The sequence below is a fragment of the Panulirus ornatus genome, chromosome 22 (assembly GCF_036320965.1).
Source record: "Panulirus ornatus isolate Po-2019 chromosome 22, ASM3632096v1, whole genome shotgun sequence".
Lineage (NCBI taxonomy): Eukaryota > Metazoa > Arthropoda > Malacostraca > Decapoda > Palinuridae > Panulirus > Panulirus ornatus.
This window is the reverse complement of record NC_092245.1, coordinates 10423534-10449851: the sequence shown is the minus strand read 5'-3', so window position 1 is coordinate 10449851 and position 26318 is coordinate 10423534. Positions and strand designations below refer to the sequence as shown.

General features: G+C 41.9%; 1 protein-coding gene across 5 annotated transcripts in view; it reads right to left on the bottom strand.

Annotated features, from left to right (window-relative positions):
• LOC139756538 (exosome complex component RRP40-like) overlaps positions 1 to 26318 on the bottom strand; it is a 43741-nt gene that overhangs the window by 9136 nt on the left and 8287 nt on the right. For 2 of the 5 annotated variants that reach the window (XM_071676093.1, XM_071676094.1), the window contains exon 2: positions 19002 to 19092. In XM_071676093.1, the coding sequence (XP_071532194.1) occupies positions 19002 to 19010 (9 nt within the window). In that variant the 5' untranslated portion in view covers positions 19011 to 19092. Of the gene's footprint in view, positions 1 to 502; positions 871 to 19001; positions 19093 to 21236; positions 25115 to 26318 lie in introns of those variants that run through there. The other 3 variants (XM_071676091.1, XM_071676095.1, XM_071676090.1) reach the window with 3 other exon arrangements.

The window sequence follows — 26318 nt, the reverse complement described above, 5'->3', positions numbered from 1 at the left end:
ACCCTACACTTCCTCAATATACCATGCACAGGTGATGGTGAGAGCCCTATACTTCCCCAATATACCATACACAGGTAATGGCGAGAACCATAACTTCCTCACTATACCATACACTGGTGATGGTGAACCATACACTTTCTCAATATACCATAACTGGTGATGGTGAGAACCCTACACTTCCTCACTATACCATACACTGGTGATGGTGAGAACAATACACATCCTCACTATACCATACACTGGTGATGGTGAGACCCCTACACTTCCTCACTATACCATACACTGATGATGGTGAGACCCCTACACTTCCTCACTATACCATACACTGGTGATGGTGAGACCCCCTACACTTCCTCACTATACCATACACTGGTGATGGTGACAAACACACTTTCTCACCACCCCAAGTACTGTTAGCGTGGGTAAGCCACACCACCTCAGCTACTGTTAGCGTGGGTCAGCCATGCTATTGATGATGCAGGAGACACATCATCTTGCAAACCTTCATAATGATGTGTGAGGTTGGAGAAGGGTGAGGCTGTCAGGAGGAGTGTGGGTTATAGCAGGTGAGCAAGAGCTTTATATGTTGCTTGCAACCACACCCTTCACCTGCCCACTGACATAATACATGTGCTGCTGCTGCCCTACTGACCGACCACTCAGGTCAACACGACCTCTCTGCCACTCCTCACTCACTAACGCTCTCCCACACAGTCTCCCACCCGTCTCTGTACATCAATATCTCCAATGTCTAAATATCAAATCTTGAAACGTTATTTTAGTATTTTTTTCTAACTATTTTCACCAATGCGTCAAAGCAAACTATGACTGTACTGAAATATCTTAATGTTCAGGAAAGATACAAGCTTGGTCGAGAAGGTACCATAGTTATCCGTGGGACACACAGATCATGATGACCAAGTTATCTGCACAACAAAACGAAACTTAAAGTACCACAAAGTAAACAATACAAAACTTAACAATGTACCACAAAGTAAACAATACAAAACTTAACAATGTACCACAAAGTAAACAATACAAAACTTAACAATGTACCACAGACTAAATAATAATGGACAATGCAACCCAACCGGCCGCAGTTTCCCGGGGTACTAGTGGCAATGTCAGACGGCAGTGCTGTGGTGCTGGCCTCTGGAAACATTTGACGGTAAGTACACAATAGATGACTTCTCAAAGTTACATTTATCAAGTGTTCTTCAGTCAACATAATATATGCTTTCTACTATTGTATAGATGGACTCAGTAACATCTAGAGTTAGGTGAAGTTTAGATCCCAGGAACCGTGTGCAGCAATACAGGAAACGTCGCACCCTCAATAAATGATTAATACAGTTAACAACTGGACGGATAAGTGTAAAAGGTTACAGATGTGCCTGGTACGACCAAACCCCTGATGACACAATAACAGTCTGTATTACAGTGAGAATAGTGCCACCCTGGCCAGGCTTCACACACAGTAACAGTGTCAGTATGGCCAGGCTTCACACACAGTAACAGTGTCAGTCTGGCCAGGCTTCACACACAGTAACAGTGTCAGTCTGGCCAGGCTTCACACACAGTAACAGTGTCAGTCAGACCAGGCTTCACACACAGAAACAGTGTCAGTCTGGCCAGGCTTCACACACAGTAACAGTGTCAGTCTAACCAGGCTTCACACACAGTAACAGTGTCAGTCTGACCACGCTTCACACACAGTAACAGTGTCAGTCTGGCCAGGCTTCACACACAGTAAGTGTCAGTCTGACCAGGCGTCACACAGTAACAGTGTCAGTCATACCAGGCTTCACACACAGTAACAGTGTCAGTCTAACCAGGCTTCACACACAGTAACAGTGTCAGTCTGACCAGGCTTCACACACAGTAACAGTGTCAGTCTGGCCAGGCTTCACACACAGTAACAGTGTCAGTCTGACCAGGCTTCACACAGTGACAGTGTCAGTCTGACCAGGCTTCACACACAGTAACTGTCAGTCTGGCCAGGCTTCACACACAGTAACAGTGTCAGTCTGGCCAGGCTTCACACACAGTAACAGTGTCAGTCTGGCCACGCTTCACACACAGTAACAGTGTCAATCTAACCAGGCTTCACACAGTAACAGTGTCAGTCTAGCCAGGCTTCACATACAGTAAGTGTCAGTCTGACCAAGCTTCACACACAGTAACAGAGTCAGTCTGGCCAGGCTTCACACACAGTAACAGTGTCAGTCTGACCAGGCTTCACACAGTAACAGTGTCAGTCTGGCCAGGCTTCACACACAGTAAGTGTCAGTCTGGCCAGGCTTAACACACAGTAACAGTGTCAGTCTGACCAGGCTTCACACACAGTAACAGTGTCAGTCTGGCCAGGCTTCACACACAGTAACAGTGTCAGTCTGGCCAGGCTTCACACACAGTAAGTGTCAGTCTGACCAGGCTTCACACACAGTAACAGTGTCAGTCTGACCAGGCTTCACACACAGTAACAGTGTCAGTCTGACCAGGCTTCACACACAGTAACAGTGTCAGTCTGGCCAGGCTTCACACACAGTAACAGTGTCAGTCTGACCAGGCTTCACACACAGTAACAGTGTCAGTCTGACCAGGCTTCACACACAGTAACAGTGTCAGTCTGACCAGGCTTCACACACAGTAACTGTCAGTCTGGCCAGGCTTCACACACAGTAACAGTGTCAGTCTGGCCAGCCTTCACACACAGTAACAGTGTCAGTCTGGCTACGCTTCACACACAGTAACAGTGTCAGTCTAACCAGGCCTCACACACAGTAACAGTGTCAGTCTGACCAGGCTTCACATACAGTAAGTGTCAGTCTGACCAAGCTTCACACACAGTAACAGAGTCAGTCTGGCCAGGCTTCACACACAGTAACAGTGTCAGTCTGACCAGGCTTCACACAGTAACAGTGTCAGTCTGGCCAGGCTTCACACACAGTAAGTGTCAGTTTGGCCAGGCTTCACACACAGTAACAGTGTAAGTCTGACCAGGCTTCACACAGTAACAGTGTCAGTCTGACAAGGCTTCACACACAATAACAGTGTCAGTCTGACCAGGCTTCACACACAGTAAGTGTCAGTCTGGCCAGGCTTCACACACACTAACAGTGTCAGTCTGGCCAGGCTTCACATACAGTAACAGTGTCAGTCTAGCTAGGCTCCACACACAGTAAGTGGCAGTCTAGCCAGGCTTCACACACTGTAACAGTGTTAGTCTGGCCAGGCTTCACGCACAGTGCCAGTCTAGCCAGGCTTCATACACAGTGCCAGTCTAGCCAGGCTTCACATACAGTAACAGTGTCAGTCTAGTCAGGCTTCAGACAGTGTCAGTCTAGCCAGGCTTCACACAGTGCCAATCTAGGTTCACACACAGTAACAATGTCAGTCTGGTCAAGCAAATCTAAAGCTTTCAGAGTTTCCCTGTAAGTTAGTTCTCAAAATCCTATTACCATCTCTGTTAACCTCAGAACCTTCTTCATAAGCTTTTTGTGTTTCTTAGCCGCGGACATTTTTTTTTTTTCTATGTTAGCTGAGATGGCAAGGGCAGCCGAGGCCCTAATCAAGGCCATCCCATTATCGACCAATCCCCTAGTGGTGCATGAACAGCTGGGTTGACTGTAGACAGACTGCCGTAACCAGGACTCAGAACCTTAGCACTCGACCCTGGGCAGCCAATGAATGTGTCACGGTCAGGAACGCTAACCGATACCCCATGGGAGTCCTTACTCTAGTTTTTGCCTTATATAGGATATGAACAGCTTGCTGAATAATTCCTTACACATATACCTGAAAGCAATTCTAATATCTGCCAGATGACATTGTTTAACAGGTTAGGGTTGATGTCCACTCCCCATTCCTTGAAACACTTAGAATCTCAAAGATTATTTCTTACTAGATAATAATCATATTGAAGGCTTCTTTCACTTTGTCCCATCCTCATTATATCTGCCTAATTGAATCTTATCCACCAACTTTATTCCTCAAATCAATTTAGGAGGCTGTTTGGGTCCCCCTGTAAACTGATGCAATCATCCTGGCTTTTCACTTCCATAATATTAACCATTTCGTCCCCTGTAAACATATTCAGGTAAGAGTCCCTTTTTACCTTCATGTACATCATTTACGTAATACATGAAATCTAGTGATCCCCAAACAGATCCCTGTGGCATTCCGCTCATCTCGACCAATTTAGCGGTCTCCTCTGACAAGCGTCATTATGTTCCCCTCCATCGATGAATTTGTTCATTATTCCGGCCTGGTGATCCACTTTATCAATCATTCCCCCATGTGGTCGTGTCAAATGCTTTCTGGTAGTCCAGATACAAATAATCTAACCACCCTTCCCTTTACTACACGACAAAGCTCACTCTCGCAGAAATGTAAGATGTGTGTGTGTGTGTGTGTGTGTGTGTGTTTACGAAAGAAGAGTTTTACACTCGCGTTGGGTCATACCTCAAGCCTAGTGTAAAGACATATAAACCCTGGATTACAAGTAAGTATTCACTGACCAGCACCAATCTGACGGATGAACAGCTGAGCTGGTTGAGAGCCTGCTACCCTTTTCGGGACTGCAACTGGGAATGCTAGACTAAATTGGTGAAGCTTGTGTGTAACACGCATTTTCTGCGCAGGTGGCGGTGTATTCCTACGGCACCAGGGGTAGGGGCTTGCCTAAATAGGCTGGGTAGCCATATATAGTTTGGTCAGTTTCATTTGCCTCTATCATTCGTACCTCTAATTTCCACCAAGCACACACGTCCATGTTCAGGTGGAGTGTAAACGTTAAACAATTCTCGTCTGGCTTTTCTACAGCTGGAACCATTGCATACATTGACCTAGTTTGCCAATGAAGGCAAGGATAAGGAGAGGTGGCCGGTGGAAGTAACGGTCGAGCCAATAAACTCTGCTGTCAAACATGATAACTTCCCAGTTACAAATACTGTTTGACACTCAACGTGGAATACACATTTATCACGAAGCAAAACATCAACTACGGTGTACCATGTAATAACAAACTAATGTAATAAAATGTAAACGTTAAGTGTAATGGCTCCAAGGCCCGTTTCTAAATCTCTCTCTCTCTCTCTCTCTCTCTCTCTCTCTCTCTCTCTCTCTCTCTCTCTCTCTCTCTCTCTCTCTCTCTCTCTCTCTCTCGAAAACTAATCTTCCTCTCCTTTGACGGTTCTGTAGTTCCACCTCTTGACTCAGTGAACGTACCTGGTATTACAGTAACATCCACTCTATCTTGGAAAACCCACATTACGGAAATAACTAATGTTTACCTCTAAGAAACTGGGAGTCCTGTTTAGATGTAGAAATTTCTTTTCTTCCGAACATTTGCTCTAGTTCTGCATCCTTACTTGACAGAGTCGAAAGCGGTCCGACATATAAAGTGTCCCAAGCTAACTTCCAAACTTGCCCTACGCTGCAATGTTGATTCACTTTTCCTCTACTATAGGTATTATTTGGTTTTTGCTCCCGAGAGCAGGCTGCTCGCGTGCCCCTCGTCACTAGCTGGACCACACGATACTCGGCCAGCTGCTGCGTCACATGATTACATAAACGTGTGCACTCAAGTGTGAGTCTTTTTCATAACTGCTTCTTTCCTTATACCTCGAAGCTTTGGAACACTCTACCGTTTCACGTCTTTCCCAACAACTATGACCTAGCACATCTTGAAAGACAGGTTTTCCATTTCTCTCCAAAAGTCGTAAATACTATCCATAGTTTCTTATTTTACCCTTTCATTCATCTCTCTATATATTTCAATTAAGGCACGGCCTTGATGTGGATTTCTGTCCGTGACTGGAGCCTCCAATGTATCAAAAGAACAAAAGTTTCTTCCAGAATAAGAAAGGCGAGTGAAAACTGGAACAAATAAAATGGGACAAACTGAAAGATAAAACAGGGAATGGAACACACTGTACGAGGAAACAATGAATGGAACAAACTATGCAAGGAAACAATGAATACAAACACTCGAAATGTTTCAAGACATTGTATTATACGATTAGTGTAAACAAACAGGACCCCATACGTAACACACCCCCATCTATATAAACAGAATTCCAAATGTAACACAGACGACCACGAATGTAACACACTCTCCCATCTACACTAGGTGTAAGTCACTCGCCCACCTACCCCAGAAGTAAAACACTCCCATTTACCCAAAGTGTAAGACACTTTCCCATCTACCCCAGGCGTAAGACACTCTCCCATCTACCCCAGGTGTAAGACTCTCCCATCTACCCTAGGTGTAAGTCACTCTCCCATCTACCCTAGGAGTAAAACACTTTCCCATTTACCCAAAGTGCAAGACACTCTCCCATCTACCTCGGGCGTAAGACACTCTCCCATCTACCCCAGGTGTACGGCACTCTCCCATCTACCCCAGGTGTACGACACTCTCCCAATTACCCAAAGTGTAAGACGCTCTCCCATCTACTCCATGTGTACGACATTCACCCATCTACCCCAGGTGTACGACACTCTCCCATTTACCCAAAGTGTAAGACGCTCTCCCATCTACTCCATGTGTACGACATTCACCCATCTACCCCAGGTGTAAGACACTCTCCTATTTACCCAAAGTGTAAGACACTCTCCCATCTATCCCAAGTGTAAGACACTCTCCCAGCTACCCTAGGTTTACGACACTCTGCTATTTACCCAAAGTATAAGACACTCTCCCATCTGCCCCAGGTGTAAGTCACTCTCCCATTTACCCATAGTGTAAGACACTCTCCCATCTACTCCATGTGTACGACACTCTCCCATCTACCCCAGGTGTAAAACACTCTCCCATCTACTCTCCTATCTACCCCAAGTGTAAGACACTCTCTCAGCTACCCCAGGTGTATGACACTGTCCCATCTACCCCAGGTGTAAGACACTCCCATCCACCCCAGATGTAAGACACTGTCTCATCTAACCCAGGTGTACGACAGTCCCATCTACCCCAAGTGTACAACACTGTCTCATCTACCCCAGGTGTAAGACACTGTCCCATCTACCCCAGGTGTACGACGCTCTTCCATCTACCCCAGGTGCAAGACACTTTCCTATCTACTCCAGGTGTACGACGCTCTCCGATTTACCCCAGGTGCAAGACACCCTCCTATCTACTCCAGGTGTACGACGCTCTCCCATCTACCCCAGGTGTAAGACACTCTCCCATCTACTCCAGGTGTAAGACGCTCTCCTATCTACCTCAGGTGCAAGACACTGTCCCATCTACCCCAGGTGTAAGACACCGTCCCATCTACCCCAGGTGTACGACACTGTCCCATCTACCCCAGGTGTAAGACACTCTCCTATCTACTCAAGTCGTAAGACACTTTCCTATCCACATAATCTCTCTCGCCCAGTGCGAGAGAGAAAGTCCGGCAGACCTGGCGATGCTACAATATAGGAAGTTGTGTTAGCTGACCTGGTGGTCAGCCAGTTTTTAAATCACCTTCCAAAGTTCACTTGAGAGCGGACTGAATGGTAGTATCAGTCACCCAGTTCCCTGTACTGAAGGTTGACCTGGCTTAGCCAACCGGTTAATATTACACAACTACTCCTACTTCATTACAATCCACTTCAATTGAGAAAAAAAATGGGACGTCCTTTGGAAGGTGTGTAGCAAAAATGAAGATAAAAAGAAAAAATATTACGCTTGCAGGCAGTTAACATAGTAATGACGGTTTACATACGTCAACATCACCAGTTGATCTCTCACCAACTTTATATTCCACATTTTTTGTACAGTAACACTTATATATATATATATATATATATATATATATATATTTTTTTTTTTTTTTTTTTTTTTTTTATACTTTGTCGCTGTCTCCCGCGTTTGCGAGGTAGCGCAAGGAAACAGACGAAAGAAATGGCCCAACCCCCCATACACATGTACATACACACGTCCACACACGCAAATATACATACCTACACAGCTTTCCATGGTTTACCCCGGACGCTTCACATGCCTTGATTCAATCCACTGACAGCACGTTAACCCCTGTATACCACATTGCTCCAATTCACTCTATTCCTTGCCCTCCTTTCACCCTCCTGCATGTTCAGGCCCCGATCACACAAAATCCTTTTCACTCCATCTTTCCACCTCCAATTTGGTCTCCCTCTTCTCCTCGTTCCCTCCACCTCCGACACATATATCCTCTTGGTCAATCTTTCCTCACTCATTCTCTCCATGTGCCCAAACCATTTCAAAACACCCTCTTCTGCTCTCTCAACCACGCTCTTTTTATTTGGTAAAGTGTGTGGAAGAAGAAAGTTGAGAGTAAATGTGAATAAGAGCAAGGTTATTAGGTACAGTAGGGGTGAGGGTCAAGTCAATTGGGAGGTGAGTTTGAATGGAGAAAAACTGGAGGAAGTGAAGTGTTTTAGATATCTGGGAGTGGATCTGTCAGCGGATGGAACCATGGAAGCGGAAGTGGATCATAGGGTGGGGGAGGGGGCGAAAATTTTGGGAGCCTTGAAAAATGTGTGGAAGTCGAGAACATTATCTCGGAAAGCAAAAATGGGTATGTTTGAGGGAATAGTGGTTCCAACAATGTTGTATGGTTGCGAGGCGTGGGCTATGGATAGAGATGTGCGCAGGAGGATGGATGTGCTGGAAATGAGATGTTTGAGGACAATGTGTGGTGTGAGGTGGTTTGATCGAGTAAGTAACGTAAGGGTGAGAGAGATGTGTGGAAATAAAAAGAGCGTGGTTGAGAGAGCAGAAGAGGGTGTTTTGAAATGGTTTGGGCACATGGAGAGAATGAGTGAGGAGAGATTGACCAAGAGGATATATGTGTCGGAGGTGGAGGGAACGAGGAGAAGAGGGAGACCAAATTGGAGGTGGAAAGATGGAGTGAAAAAGATTTTGTGTGATCGGGGCCTGAACATGCAGGAGGGTGAAAGGAGGGCAAGAAATAGAGTGAATTGGAGTCATGTGGTATACAGGGGTTGACGTGCTGTCAGTGGATTGAAGCAAGGCATGTGAAGCGTCTGGGGTAAACCATGGAAAGCTGTGTAGGTATGTATATTTGCGTGTGTGGACGTGTGTATGTACATGTGTATGGGGGGGGGGTTGGGCCATTTCTTTCGTCTGTTTCCTTGCGCTACCTCGCAAACGCGGGAGACAGCGACAAAGTATAAAAAAAAAAAAAAAAAAAAAAAAAAAAATATATATATATATATATATATACTTGATCGTCGTTTCCCTTGTTAGGGAGACCTACTGATCTACAAAAGGTAAGTCATTCTTCTGTTATATCAAACTAACGACAGTGAATGATGACATAATTCAGGTACACAGACGGGGGAATAGCCAGTTACAGACCAGTGCTGACCCAGTACACTTCCTCCAGTTACCAACCGGGGGAATAGCCAGTTACCGACCAGTGCTGACCCAGTACACTTCCTCCAGTTACCAACAAGTAATGACCCAGTACACTTCCTCCAGTTACCGACCAATACTGACCCAGTACACTTCCTCCAGTTACCGACAAGTAATGACCCAGTACACTTCCTCCAGTTACCAACCAATACTGAACCAGGACACTTCCTCAAGGGACCGACAACTATTGACCTAGTACACTTCCTCCAGGTACCGACCATTACTGACCCAGTACACTTCCTCCAGGCACAGACCAGTACTGACCCAGTACAATTCCTCCAGTTACCGACCAGTATTGACCCAGTACACTTCCTCCAGGACCGACCAGTACTGACCCACTACACTTCCTCCAGGGACCAACCAGTACTGACCCAGTACACTTCCACCACTGGCACTAACCCAGGACACTTCTGCCTCTTGTATTGACCCAGGACACTACCATCACTAGTACTAACCCAGGACACTTCCACCTCTAGTACTGACCCAGGACACTTCCATCATTAGTACTGACACAAGACACTTCCACCACTAGCACTGACACAGGACACTTCCACCACTAGTACTGACCCAGGACACTTCCACCACTAGTACTGACCCAGGACACTTCCACCACTAGTACTGACCCAGGACACTTCCAACACTAGTAGTGACACAAGACACTTCCACCACTAGCACTGACACAGGACACTTCCACCACTAGTACTGACCCAGGACACTTCCACCACTAGCACAGACACAGGACACTTCCACTAGTACTGACCCAGGACACTTCCACCACTAGCACTGACCCAGGATGCTTCCACCACTCACAGTCAAATCAATGAACTGTGTAACTAGGTTGAGGGTAAAGATGACCTTGATAGCAGGAGACACAGTCAGTAAGAAGGTGCCGTGACATGTGAGGCTGACTCACACCGTTCTTGCCTTTACATCTAAAACAGAAAACAATCTGCAGTCCCGCCACCAGTCATCTAAAACAGAAAACAATCTGCAGTCCAGCCACCAGTGTACTTTACATGAATGAAACAACTGTTAGATTTTCAGGTACACATTACGAAAACAAAACATGAGAAACCAAGCTACACCGACAAGCAGACACTTCCAAGTACTATACAGTGGATGAGAGTAATGAGGAGGGTTGGTCAGTAAAGCCGATGATAGTAATGACTGGGGTTGGGTTAAGGAGTATGGAGAGAGTGAAAATAATTCAAACACTTATCTTTGTCCCCTTTGAATTCATACAACAGTACAATATAAGCATTCCAAGAATTCTCAGGCACCTCACCCTCATCCATATATACCCTTAAAATTATGATTACACAGTCAAGAGCACAGTTATCCCTTTTCTTACAAAATTAAATTGCAATCACATCCACTTCAGCCACCTTGCCATATTTCATCTTTTGCAAGGTTTTCACCACCAGCACTCTTTTCACCATACAATTTGCCATGACTCTCTCACCTCAAATACCTCCCCAACTCAAACACCAAACATCTGCCACTCGATCATCAAACACATTCAACAGTCCTTCAAAGTACTCACTCTTAGACCCCTTCAAAGTACTCTCTTAGACCCCACCTCGAATATACAGTACAGTTCTAGGCTCTCCACCTAAGTAGCAATATTCTTAAACTAAAAGAAGTCCAGCGAAGACCAACTAAATTCATCCCTTCATTAAGTAACAAACCACATAAGAACATATTGCAAGTAACAAACCACATATGGACATATTGCAAGAATGGAATTTGTTCTCTTTATGCAAGAGGCAGCATTAAGGCAAGTTAATAGAATGTTTTGGAATATCTAAGGGATTCAACAAAGTCGATATTGAAAATTTCTCCACAGTCATGCCAGCTCTTCCAACAAGAGGTTTGGACGTAAACTTAGAGGTCAAAAGTTAGTTTAGATTACACAAAATAATTCTTTACCAGCAACATTATTAACAGGTGGAATAATCTCCTAGAACAAGTTCTTCAAAGCAACACTATTACTATGTTCAAAATTAGGCTTGCTCATCCTATGTCACTCTCTGGTACTGAATAACTCTTTCAATCAATCATCATAACAAACTGATATACTATGCTATCTTCTTAACCACTGATCTCACCTTGGCCATGCTGTGGTAGTTTACCATCACTGAATAATGCGAGTTGCCTCCTTTAAGGGAACAAAAAGGAACTACAGTAAACCCTCAAAGTAACATGCTCCAATATAACAGATTTCGGATTTAACAGACTGGACAATTAATACAGTGCATCAATAATAATTCTAAAAATCATTTACCTCCTAAAATATATTTATATTCTCCTTATTACATGAAACTCACCCCAACTCTCATTTGCCCTCCTTTATAACCCCTGCACCTTCATGATCTCCTGCTGCTTTCTCTTATACTTCTCCTAATCATTTGTTCACCTTCCTTGCAAGTACCACCCAAATGCCTCTCTTTTCTTCTCTCACTAAAAACTTTTCTTCTTCAACTAGGTTACATTTGATTTAAATGACTTTCGGCATAAACGCACCCCGTCATCCCCTTAATCCATTAAATTGGGGGTTACTGTACTGTGCCATTTTTTCACATCAGGAGTAAGACAGACTTGGTAAGTTTTTAGGCTAGAACTCTAAGTTATCTATTTATATCTCTGACACCCTTTCCATCCAGGAACTCTCATCAAGGGGTGGCTACAGCAAAAGGATCCCCCTCGCATACTACATCCCATGCATTCTTCCACCATTTCTCTCCCTCCAGTATTCCTCCACTATATTTCCCCATCTCATAGGTGGTCTTCCTCTCATACTGACCCCTTTAATTGTACTATCATACACTCTCCTTGTAAACTCCCAGTCTTGCAGTCTTTCCACATGCCCAAACCACCTCAAAGTATTACACTTCATTCATTCTACCAGCAAGGCAGCGGGTTTGGATGGTATTGCAGTGGAATTTATTAAAAAAGGGGGTGACTGTATTGTTGACTGGTTGGTAAGGTTATTTAATGTATGTATGATTCATGGTGAGGTGCCTGAGGATTGGCGGAATGCTTGCATAGTTCCATTGTACAAAGGCAAAGGCGACAAAGGTGAGTGCTCAAATTACAAAGTTATAAGTTTGTTGAATATTCCTGGGAAATTATATGGGAGGGTATTTATTGAGAGGATGAAGGCATGTACAGAGCATCAGATTGAGGAAGAGCAGTGTGGTTTCAGAAGTGGTAGAGGATGTGTGGATCAAGTGTTTCCTTTGAAGAATGTATGTGAGAAATACTTAGAAAAGCAAATGGATTTGTATGTAGCATTTATGGATCTGGAGAAGGCATATGATAGAGTTGACAGAGATGCTCTGTGGAAGGTATTAAGAATATATGGTGTGGGAGGCAAGTTGTTAGAAGCAGTGAAAAGTTTTATCGAGGATGTAAGGCATGTGTACATGTAGGAAGAGAGGAAAGTGATTGGTTCTCAGTAAAATGTTGGTTTGCGGCAGGGGTGTGTGATGTCTCCATGGTTGTTTAATTTGTTTTTGGATGGGGTTGTTAGGGAGGTGAATGCAAGAGTTTTGGAAAGAGGGGCAAGTATGCACTCTGTTGTGGATGAGAGAGCTTGGGAAGTGAGTCAGTTGTTGTTCGCTGATGATACAGCGCTGGTGGCTAATTCATGTGAGAAACTGTAGAAGCTGGTGACTGAGTTTGGTAAACTGTGCGAAAGAAGAAAGTTGAGAGTAAATGTGAATAAGAGCAAGGTTATTAGGTACAGTAGGGTTGAGGGTAAAGTCAATTGGGAGGTAAGTTTGAATGGAGAAAAACTGGAGGAAGTGAAGTGTTTTAGATATCTGGGAGTGGATTTGACAGCGGATGGAACCATGGAAGCGGAAGTGAATCATAGGGTGGCGAGGTGGCGAAAATTCTGGGAGCCTTGAAGAATGCGTGTAAGTCGAGAACATTATCTCGGAAAGCAAAAATGGGTATGTTTGAAGGAATAGTGGTTCCAACAATGTTGTATGGTTGCGAGGCGTGGGCTATGGATAGAGTTGTGCGCAGGAGGGTGGATGTGCTGGAAATGAGATGTTTGAGGACAATATGTGGTGTGAGGTGGTTTGATCGAGTAAGTAATGTAAGGGTAAGAGAGATGTGTGGTAATAAAAAGAGTGTGGTTGAGAGAGCAGAAGAGGGTGTTTTGAAATGGTTTGGTTACATGGAGAGAATGAATGAGGAAAGATTGACCAAGAGGATATATGTGTCAGAGGGGGAGGGAACGAGGAGAAGTGGGAGACCAAATTGGAGGTGGAAAGATGGAGTGAAAAAGATTTTGAGTGATCGGGGCATGAACATGCAGGAGGGTGAAGGGCAGGCGAGGAATAGAGTGAATTTGAACGCTGTGGTATACCGGGATCAACGTGCTGTCAATGGATTGAACCAGGGCATGTGAAGCATCTGGGGTAAACCATGGAAAGTTCTGTAGGGCCTGGATGTGGAAAGGGAGCTGTGGTGTCGGTGCATTATTACATGACAGCTAGAGACTGAGTGTGAACGAATGGGGCCTTTGTTGTCTTTTCCTAGCGCTACCTCGCACACATGAGGGGGGAGGGTGTTGTTATTCCATGTGTGGCGGGGTGGCGATGGGAATGAATAAAGGCAGACAGTATGAATTATGTACATGGGTATATATGTATGTGTGTATATATATATATATATATATATATATATATATATATGTATACATTGAGATGTATAGGTATGTATATGTGCTGAGTGTGGACATGGATGTATATACATGTGTATGTGGGTGGGTTGGGCCATTCTTTTGTCTGTTTGCTTGTGCTACCTCGCTAACGCGGGAGACAGTGACAAAGCAAAAAAAATAAAATCATTCTACCAATTCACAAATCATTCCCTGCCATACCACATCTTTCATACTCCCCTTAATTTCTTTCTTCGCTCCATCTAGTCACGCTAAATGCTACTCAAATAGCTCATTTCCACAGCCTGGATTCTTGACCTCTGTGACTTATTTCATGTCCATATTTTGGTGGCATAGGGTAGTGTTGGCAGGAATATGATGTCCCTTTATCCTTTCTTCACTTCCATACTTACACCTCTACCTTCATTATTCTATTAAGGGACGCAATAACTCTTCTATCCTGTACTGCTCTCCCTTATATATCCTTCCATATCACCAAACTTATTCAAGACGAGCTCCAAAATACTTAAATTCTCTCACTTCTTCCAGTCTTTCTCACCACATATCCAATGCACAATGTAGTACACTTTCTTCTTTCATTCTATATGGTTTTAAAAAATCTATACTTTCACTCTGTTTCCAAACATGCAGGAGAAAGAAAGGCATGCAAGGGAAAATGTAAACTGGAACGATGTGGTATACAGGGGTCAATGGCCTGAACCAAGGCATGTGAAGCATCCAGGGTAAACTGTAGAAAGGTCTGTGGGGCCTGGTTGTGGATAGAGAGCTGTGGTTCTGGGCCATTACAAAAGATAGCTAGAGAACGGAGGTGAATGGATTCAGCCTGTCTTCATCTGTTCCTGATATTACCTTCTTCATCTGTTCCTGATATTACCTTATTAACGTGGGAAACAAACATCAAGTATTTTTGCTTTGTCACTGTCTCCCGCGTTTGCGAGGTAGCGCAAGGAAACAGACGAAAGAAATGGCTCAACCCACCCCTATAAACATGTATATACATACGTCCACACACGCAAATATACATACCTACACAGCTTTCCATGGTTTACCCCAGACGCTTCACATGCCCTGATTCAATCCACTGACAGCACGTCAACCCCGGTATACCACATCATTCCAATTTACTCTATTCCTTGCATGCCTTTCACCCTCCTGCATGTTCAGGCCCCGATCACTCAAAATCTTTTTCACTCCATCTTTACACCTCCAATTAGGTCTCCCACTTCTTCTCGTTCCCTCCACCTCAGACACGTATATCCTCTAGGTCAATCTTTCCTCACTCATTCTCTCCATGTGACCAAACCATTTCAAAACATCCTCTTCTGCTCTCTCAACCACACTCTTTTTATTACCAAACATCTCTCTTACCCTTACATTACTTACTCGATCAAACCACCTCACACCACATATTGTCCTCAAACATCTCATTTCCTGCACATCCACCCTCTTGCGCACAACTCTATCCATAGCCCATGCCTCGCAACCATACAACATTGTTGGAACCACTATTCCTTCAAACATACCCATTTTTGCTTTCCAAGATAATGTTCTCGACTTCCACACATTCTTCAAGGCTCCCAGAATTTTCGCCCCCTCCCCCACCCTATGATTCACTTACGCTTCCATGGTTCCATCCGCTGCCAAATCCATTCCCATATATCTAAAACACTTTACTTCCTCCAGTTTTTCTCCATTCAAACTTACCTCCTAATTGACTTGATCCCTACTGTACCTAATAACCTTGCTCTTATTCACATTTACTCAACTTTCTTCTTCCGCACAGTTTACCAAATTCAGTCACCAGCTTCTGCAGTTTCTCACATGAATCAGCCACCAGCGCTGTATCATCAGCGAACAACAACTGACTCACTTCCCAAGCTCTCTCATCCATAACAGACTTCATTTTTGCCCCTCTTTCCAAAACTCTTGCATTCACCTCCCTAACAACCCCATCCATAAACAAATTAAACAACCATGGAGACATCACACACCCCTGCCGCAAACCTACATTCACTGAGAACCAATCACTTTCCTCTCTTCCTACACGTACACATGCCTTACATCCTCGATAAAAACTTTTCACTTCTAACAACTTGCCTCCCACACCATATATTCTTAATACCTTCCACAGAGCATTTCTATCAACTCTATCATATGCCTTCTCCAGATCCATCAATGATACATACAAATCCATTTGCTTTTCTTAGTATTTCTCACATACAATCTTCAAAGCAAACACCTGATCCACACATCCTCTACCACTTCTGAAGCCACACTGTTCTTCCCCAATCTGATCTGATATATATATATATATATATATATATATATATATATATATATATATATATATATTATTTATATTATTTTCCTTTGTCGCTGTCTCCCGCATTTGCGAGGTAGCGCAAGGAAACAGACGAAAGAAATGGCCCAACCCACCCCCATACACATGTATATACATACACGTCCACACACGCAAATATACATACCTATACATCTCAATGTACACATATATATACACACACACACACATACATATATACCCATGCACACAATTCACACTGTCTGCCTTTATTCATTCCCATCGCCACCTCGCCACACATGGAATACCATCCCCCTCCCCCCTCATGTGTGCGGGGTAGCGCTAGGAAAAGACAACAAAGGCCTCATTCGTTCACACTCAGACTCTAGCTGTCATGCAATAATGCCCGAAACCACAGCTCCCTTTCCACATCCAGGCCCCACACAGCTTTCCATGGTTTACCCCAGACGCTTCACATGCCCTGATTCAATCCACTGACAGCACGTCAACCCCGGTATACCACATCGATCCAATTCACTCTATTCCTTGCCTGCCTTTCACCCTCCTGCATGTTCAGGCCCCGATCACTCAAAATCTTTTTCACTCCATCTTTCCACCTCCAATTTGGTCTCCCACTTCTCCTCGTTCCCTCCACCTCCGACACATATATCCTCTTGGTCAATCTTTCCTCACTCATTCTCTCCATGTGCCCAAACCATTTCAAAACACCCTCTTCTGCTCTCTCAACCACGCTCTTTTTATTTCCACACATCTCTCTTACCCTTACATTACTTACTCGATCAAACCACCTCACACCACACATTGTCCTCAAACATCTCATTTCCAGCACATCCACCCTCCTGCGCACAACTCTATCCATAGCCCATGCCTCGCAACCATATAACATTGTTGGAACCACTATTCCTTCAAACATACCCATTTTTGCTTTCCGAGATAATGTTCTCGACTTCCACACATTCTTCAAGGCTCCCAGGATTTTCGCCCCCTCCCCCACCCTATGATTCACTTCCGCTTCCATGGTTCCATCCGCTGCCAGATCCACTCCCAGATATCTAAAACACTTTACTTCCTCCAGTTTTTCTCCATTCAAACTTACCTCCCAATTGACTTTACCCTCAACCCTACTGTACCTAATAACCTTGCTCTTATTTACATTTACTCTTAACTTTCTTCTTTCACACACTTTACCAAACTCAGTCACCAGCTTCTGCAGTTTCTCACATGAATCAGCCACCAGCGCTGTATCATCAGCGAACAACAACTGACTCACTTCCCAAGCTCTCTCATCCCCAACAGACTTCATTTTTGCCCCTCTTTCCAAAACTCTTGCATTCACCTCCCTAACAACCCCATCCATAAACAAATTAAACAACCATGGAGACATCACACACCCCTGCCGCAAACCTACATTCACTGAGAACCAATCACTTTCCTCTCTTCCTACACGTACACATGCCTTACATCCTCGATAAAAACTTTTCACTTCTTCTAACAACTTGCCTCCCACACCATATATTCTTAATACCTTCCACAGAGCATCTCTATCAACTCCATCATATGCCTTCTCCAGATCCATAAATGCTACATACAAATCCATTTGCTTTTCTAAGTATTTCTCACATACATTCTTCAAAGCAAACACCTGATCCACACATCCTCTACCACTTCTGAAACCACACTGCTCTTCCCCAATCTGATGCTCTGTACATGCCTTCACCCTCTCAATCAATACCCTCCCATATAATTTACCAGGAATACTCAACAAACTTTTTTTTTTTTTTTTTTAGTAATATATATATATATATATATATTTTTTTTTTTTTTTTCTTTATACTTTGTCGCTGTCTCCCGCGTTTGCGAGGTAGCGCAAGGAAACAGACGAAAGAAATGGCCCAACCCCCCCCCCCATACACATGTACATACACACGTCCACACACGCAAATATACATACCTACACAGCTTTCCATGGTTTACCCCAGACGCTTCACATGCCTTGATTCAATCCACTGACAGCACGTCAAACCCTGTATACCACATCGCTCCAATTCACTCTATTCCTTGCCCTCCTTTCACCCTCCTGCATGTTCAGGCCCCGATCACACAAAATCTTTTTCACTCCATCTTTCCACCTCCAATTTGGTCTCCCTCTTCTCCTCGTTCCCTCCACCTCCGACACATATATCCTCTTGGTCAATCTTTCCTCACTCATTCTCTCCATGTGCCCAAACCATTTCAAAACACCCTCTTCTGCTCTCTCAACCACGCTCTTTTTATTTCCACATATATATATATATATATATATATATATATATATATATATATATATATATATATATATATACAACCTTTACTTTTACTTGTAGTATATCTTTAACATAATAATGGGAAACTCCACATGGTGAAGTCTGCTGAACTTGATCTGTTCTGCTTCCCATTTACACTATGCACAGTACCATTTACAGTCCAAAGTGATGGTAACCAGGGCTTCCAGTAACCCCTACTCTGGACCTTGCTTTTGCCATGGCAGACACCATCTATAACTGTAAAACATATACTTATAAAAATTACATTTCTTTTACCTGCATCATCTCGTATCACATAAAGATGACATCTTAAACCAGATGTTATGTAGGTAATAGTGTCTGGAACTGTTGGTCCTGCATACACTTCCTGCAATATAAAGGAAATACTTATAAAACATACATTACATGGCATTTATATTGTAGTAATACATGATCTGACCCAGTCAGTTCCACCAGTTCAAACCAAAACCTTTTTTTTTGGTATTATCAATATTGCATCCAGAAAATATTCATCAGCTAGAAGTGACAATTATGCGGTACAGATATATTGGTTGTACAGCATTACCTCTTTATACTATTCAAACATCCTTATATTGTGTGTGTTATCATTACTTCAAAGATGAGTTATCTATCAAATGTAATAAATTATGTAAAGGTTTAAATATCAAATACCTAGTTATGTTCAAAGCAGGGCTTAAACTGAAAAGATAAACTCCTAATATCTACATAAAACATGAAATCTACACAACATATCTTTTTTCAGAAGAATAGATTCTCGTCTTTTTTTTTGACTAGTTTGTTTGCCCTTGACAGACTTCATATTAATATATAACTACTCTCATGAAACTCATCACCCTGGCTGACTTGTACTGACATTCATGCATATCTCTTCATTTGAGATCTTGACTGTTATACAGCACTATCCCACATATATCATTTGTATTCATGGTGCTGACTCAATGTTGCATCCATCTTTACACACATCATTGATACTAAAAATCTTGGCCAATCAAAGTACCAATCTTTGCCACATTATCAGCACTCATGATTCCAGCTGAATGTCATCCAATTCTTCAAAAAAAAATTCTTTCATGTTTTAAGCTGACAATCACTCGAGCCATACAAACATGAACAAGTGCATAGCTATGCAAGTGAAAAGCTAAGTTTGCTGTTCATAAGGCTATGTAGTATGTCAACTACTGTATTAAAGTAACTATTCATCACTTACTGTTCAACCAAGTACATAATGTATAACCCATATTATTCACTCTGTAAACATCCCTCTATATCTGTCACCCAGTCTATCTAGATACAGTACACTCATGTGTGGAAATATCCAACCCACCTTCATCTTAAGTACTTTTATGATTAGTTAAGTAACTATCATAATCCCAAGTTCAGTCATACCTATAATACCTCAACGACGCATTGTCAGTCAAATGACTGCTTATAAGACTGAAATGTTATTCATTTATATAAAAATTCCCTAAACACACTTGGCCTTGCCTGACTAATGCATCAATCCTTATAAGTCATCTATACATTCTAAGCTATGTTGATTTTTGCAATTACTTCCATACACAACTACACTCATACCGAATATATTTTGAAACCATTTCTGAACAACATGGAGCCCTTGCATTATTAAACCAAAAATAGGTATGAATATGTAGATAATCACCTTACTGTAGTACAGTAAACCCTCAATTCAACAGACCCCAATTTAACGGACTGCGCAAATATTGAAACATTAATTAATCATAATTTGAAAAATATCTATATTTATTTATTTTGCTTTGTCACTGTCTCCCGCGTTTGCGAGGTAGCGCAAGGAAACAGACGAAAGAAATGGCCCAACCCACCCCCATACACATGTATAAACATACCCGTCCACACACACAAATATACCTACCTATACATCGCAATGTACACATATATATACACACAGACACATACATATATACCCATGCACACAATTCACACTGTCTGCCTTTATTCATTCCCATCGCCACACATCTCAAACGCCTTACCATGTTCACTTCATATCACACTTGTTTTTGGTAGCGTGGGGTATATTCACTTTGTTTCAGTCTCAGTCTGCTTCAGGCTTCCTTGCGGTCAGGTTGCATACAGAGATCTGTGACTTTATTTACCAAATAATTTTGCAATCCTTACAATTCAAAATGGCATCACGTGATAAAGTTGTTAAAAGAAAGCATGTGAACTGTATATTGCATAACTGTATACTGTATCAAAAAGTGGCCCATAGATTACATTTTCAATTCAACAGACATTAGGCATTAACAGACAACCACTTCCCCAAATTAGTCTGTTAAATCAAGGGTTTACTGTACTGTCATTTGGTTACATTCAATACCCCTTTTATACACAGACCTGTGCATCCACAAAACCTGAAGAATGCAGATAGATAAAAAATAATCTTACAAGAAGGGAATGACTTCCAAATCTTAAAAATAAAAAATAACAGTACAGGTATATGATATACGGGTACATGGTAAAAAATATATTTGCAGTATTATTCCATAGGGAAAGATTTTGCTTTTAAGGGTTTGCATAGTAACAGTTACATGAACAAAACAAGTCTAAGGCTGAAGCTGAACAGTACCACAGTACTGTATCAGATTTATATAAAAGTATATTACATTAAATTCTGATACCGAACTTATCAAAAGCAAAGTACACTTCATCAATATTCCATGCATTACACTGAAAATTAGCTTACTCCTGTAACACACTGTAATAATACACATATTAGGTTCAAAAAAAGGAACTATCATATTTTTAACCAAAAACAAAAAAATAGCAATAAAGGTATTTGGTATGTAGGCACAGTCAATAAAGTAAATATCGCAACCCTTGTGTTCAATGGAGTTCTACATGAACAATATCATTCAGTTGTTTCAGTAAGGTTGGTGCTTCACCCATTGCTGTATCTTTTATATAATATAAAATATCTTCCTCATGCCAATTTTTTCCTTAAATCAGTGAAACAGTAAAAAATTATTCATTAACTAAAATATGACAAGCAAGTGCAATTCATTCCTGTTTGTGTGGCCACACCATAAGCTAAATCACACAATACTCAGCAAGATGCTGTGTCACATGATTATTGTGAGGCCATCTGCAACTCAAGGGTGGGCTGTTTTGATAACTGCTTCTTTTCCTAGACATCAAAGCTCTGGAACTCTCTAAACTCCCCAGTCTCTCCCAAAAACTATGACCTAGCACATTTCAAACGACAGTTTTTCACTCTCAAAAATTCTTAAAATACCTTCCCTTGTCTTTTCTTTTTCTGTTTCATAATTCTCTCTAAACTTCAATTAAGGCCCAGCCTTGATATGGACTTTTGTCTGTTACTGGAGCCTTCAACATAAAAAAAAATCTATATATATAAGGAAAGAACTCTAGAAGGAAGAGGTATCATACCAAACAATCAAAATGATAAGAGGGCAAAAGGGTTGACTAATTGTTAGAATCCAATAATTTTGCAGTGGAAAACATTTGAACACATACACGATTCTTTTTTCTATTCACATGATCGCCATTTCCCGCTTTAGCAATGCAGCACCAGGAATAGACAAAGAAAGGCCATATCTGTTCACATTCATTCTCTGACTTTCATGTGTGATGCACCGAAACCACAGTTCCCTATTCATACGCAACTAGGCCCAACAGATCTTTCCATTATTTATCCCAGATGGATCACATGCCCTAGTTCAGTCCACTAATAGAACATTGACCCCAATATACCATATCATTCCAATTCACTCTATCCTGTGCACATCTTTCATACTCCTGCATGGTCAGGCCTTAATAACTTAAAACAATTTTCACTCCATCCTTCCATCTCCAATTTGGTCTCCCTGTTCTCCTTGTTCCCTCCACTTCTGACAAATATATCCTCTTTGTCAACCTTTCCTCACTCATTCTCTCCATATGTCCAAACCATTTCAGCACACCTTCTTCTCTCTCAACCTCACTCTTTCTATAACCATACATCCCTCTTACCCTTTCAATACTTAATCAATCAAACCACTTCACACCACATAATATCCTTAAACATTTCATTTCCAACATATTCACCCTCCTCTCCACAACCTTAGATATCACCCATGCCTCACATCCATACAATATTTCTGGGAATACTATTCCTTCAAACATATCCATTTTTGCCCTTCAAGATAATGTTCTCTCTTTCCACACATTCTCCAGCACTCCCAGAATCTTAGCCCCCTCCTCCATCATAAGACTCACTTCCACTTCCACGGTTCTATTCGCTGCCATGTCCACTCCCAGATATCTTTAGATTTCACTTCTTCCAATTTTTCTCCAATCAAACTCACATCCTGACTAACCTGTCCCTCAACCCTGCTAAACCTAATAACCTTGCTTTCATTCACATTCACTCTCTACTTTCTCCTTTCACACAATTTTCCAGACTCAATCACCAACTTCTGCAGCTTCTCTCTCGAATCTGCCACCAGTGCTGTATCACCAGCAAACTGAAATTGACTCACTTTCCAGGCCCTCTCATCCCTCATAGACTGCATACTCGCCCCTCTCTCCAAGACTTTCCCATTAACCTCCCTCGTTACCCCATCCATAAACAAGTTGAACAACCATGATGACATCACACACCCCTGCTAAAGACCAACCTTCACTTGGTACCATTTACTCCTCTCTCTCCTATTTGTACACAACTCTTATAAACCCTTCATAAAAGACTTCTCTGCTTCTAAAAAGTTTTCTCCTACACCACTTAATCTTAAAACCTACCAAAAGCATTTCTATCAACCCTGTCATATGCTGTCTCCAGATCCAGATCAACATACAAATCCATCTGTTTTTCTAGGTACTTCTCACAAACATTCTTTAAAGAAGACATCTGACCCACACATCCTCTACCACTTCTGAAACCACATTGCTCCTACCCAATCTGATGCTTTGTACATATCTTCACCCTATTAATCAATATCCTCCCATACAACACACCAGGTATACTCAAAAAACTTATACCTCTGTAGTCTGAACACTCACCTTTATCTCCCTTGCCTTTACACAATGGCACTATACATGCATTCTGCCAATCCTCAGGCACCTCACCATGATCCATACATGCATGGCACTAATTATCAGGGTTCACTGTTCTCATATGGAAACTATCGACCAATGCATGCTAATTATAAGACTTTGGGGCATAATTTAAATGCTCATAAGATAAGAATCCAAATTCAAAAGATGACTAACTGAATCAAATTTGGAGTTGTATATGGCTGTTGCAGCCATTTCAACTATCAACAAGAACTTATTGAAAGTGGAATACATAAAAAATAATTAGACTTTACAAGAACTGCCAATGAAACAATGACTATGTTCAAGTATGGCTGCTATGTTTTTCCAAAATATATGTTTTAGAGCTCTACCAGGCTTCCAAGATACTCTTATCACTGCGTAGTTCATTTCAATCTGACCATGAAGTACTAATATCTTAATATTACATACTCATGTATAGTATATTCTTTTAACAAATATATGAGTTTTCATTACAACAAAGAGCAAATAAAAGGAGCATCTGGTAATTTCAGAGAAGGAAGCTCTTTCACCCCTCAAATTCCTATCTTGTGATATGTTTAAATTACTTAAAAAATTAGTTTCTACTTTTTACTGAAAATGAGTCTATCATTCTGAACACATTCCACTCTGCTTCTTTCAAGGGCATAACCTCTAACATCAATAGGCAATTCATGACAGCCAGCATATCACTCTGTCTTGGAGCCTTTAACCACACTCGTCCATTAAAGCCCACCACTATTTTAAACTTAATTCTTTTTGAAATGGTTAATAAGAATGAATTGTCAGGATTCACAATCATCCGAGCAACATGCAAAGGGATACTGAACATGATGCCATCTTCTGGAAGTGCTCCTATACCCACTGAATTATCAAATACATCAATACACACCAGCTCAGGTTCTATGTCTTTGTTAGCTACAAGTACCTGTCCAAAGATGATGTCCCCAGGTTTCATCTCCTTTCTGGTTTTCTTTGAGGAATTCTCAAAAACCATAAGGGATATTTTTGCCTTTTCACTTCCTCCTATGTCAATTATATAATTATCACTATTTTTCTTAAGGATTATTCCAATGACAAATTCCCTCTTTTGAGGAATGTATCGCTTTTGATGATTATCTATGTAGTACAGATTCTGGCTAGTTTTCTTCAAGACACCTGAACGGGTTGCAAATATAATATTCTCCTGCCAGCGAAGCCCTGGACCTATGAAGATGCACTCCCTATTTCCATCTGGGTTAAACTGTAAGACCTCATCTCCTGGCAGGACGACTTGCAAGATTTTCACTCCACCAACTCTGTTCCAAAGGAAACAACAATTAACATGGCTGCCAAGCCATCCTTTGCCGAACAATTTCACAACAAGAACTGGTTAGACATTAGAGATCAGGAAATTATACAAAAAATACATGACAAGGGGTCCTCATGTGGACAGGATACACTATTACCCCAAATGCACAATCAGTACAATAAGAGCAGCCACAATTAAGAATTGGCTGTTTCCTGCATGTCACAGAAGGTGACAAAGATATGTGGAAGTAAGAGGTATAAAATCCTCCCCTCCTCTATTAATTTTCAAAAGGAAAAATAGAGAAAGGAGCTAAGCAACAATGTTTTCCTCTAAGGCTCATTCAACTGTCCCTGATGATACCTTGCTCACACAGGAAATAGCAGACATGCATGAAAATTATTCTAAGATTATCATTATTATCATTTTTATTGTCTTGGTGCATAACAAACAGCTAGAATGTGGGTGTGAACAAATGTCATTGTTTCCAATACTTCACTGAGAAACATGACACAGTGAGCATGTATGAAATGAATGTATCATTAGAGGAAAAACAATTAAGCACTGAAATAAATCAATACAATATCATCAGCAGTGTTTATTTCTGTATTTACGACTGCCCTTGGACCCTTTCTTGAAAGCTCTGGAGTTTCTCCAGGACACTTTTTCCAGCTCCAAGGCAATAATACTTTGAGAGAAAGGTTCTTTAACGAGACTGTACTCCCAATGATACAGCCTCATCATAAGAGACTTTTCACTCACAGTGTGACCTCAGTTATTGCATAAGCATACATGAGTGAGTGGGTCTGGTGGTAAGCAGGCATTACTCAATTATGCCCTACATGACAAGAATGCTAAAGACAGATTTATGAATGTGAATATGCTGAGAAGGGCAGCTGCTGGGATGTATGATCCCTTCTTGGTGGATGTGAGGGTGAAAGTATGAGAGGCTTTAAGAAAAGAGGAGGTGATAAGGGTGGGAAGAGGGTGGAGAAAGTGGGTCAGCTTGAAAAAAGGCTTATGTGAGGAGACAACAGGAAAAATTAGATGAGGAATGGCAGAAGGTGAGAGTAAATAAAACTAGAGTGGGTGAGGAATGGAAGGTACTCATATTTAGGGAAGCAGTAGGTAGGAGCATTTGATTGAAGTAGCAGTAAATCAGAGGGCAGAAGTAGTTGGATGGAATTTTAGGTACATGCCTTAGAAAACACTAT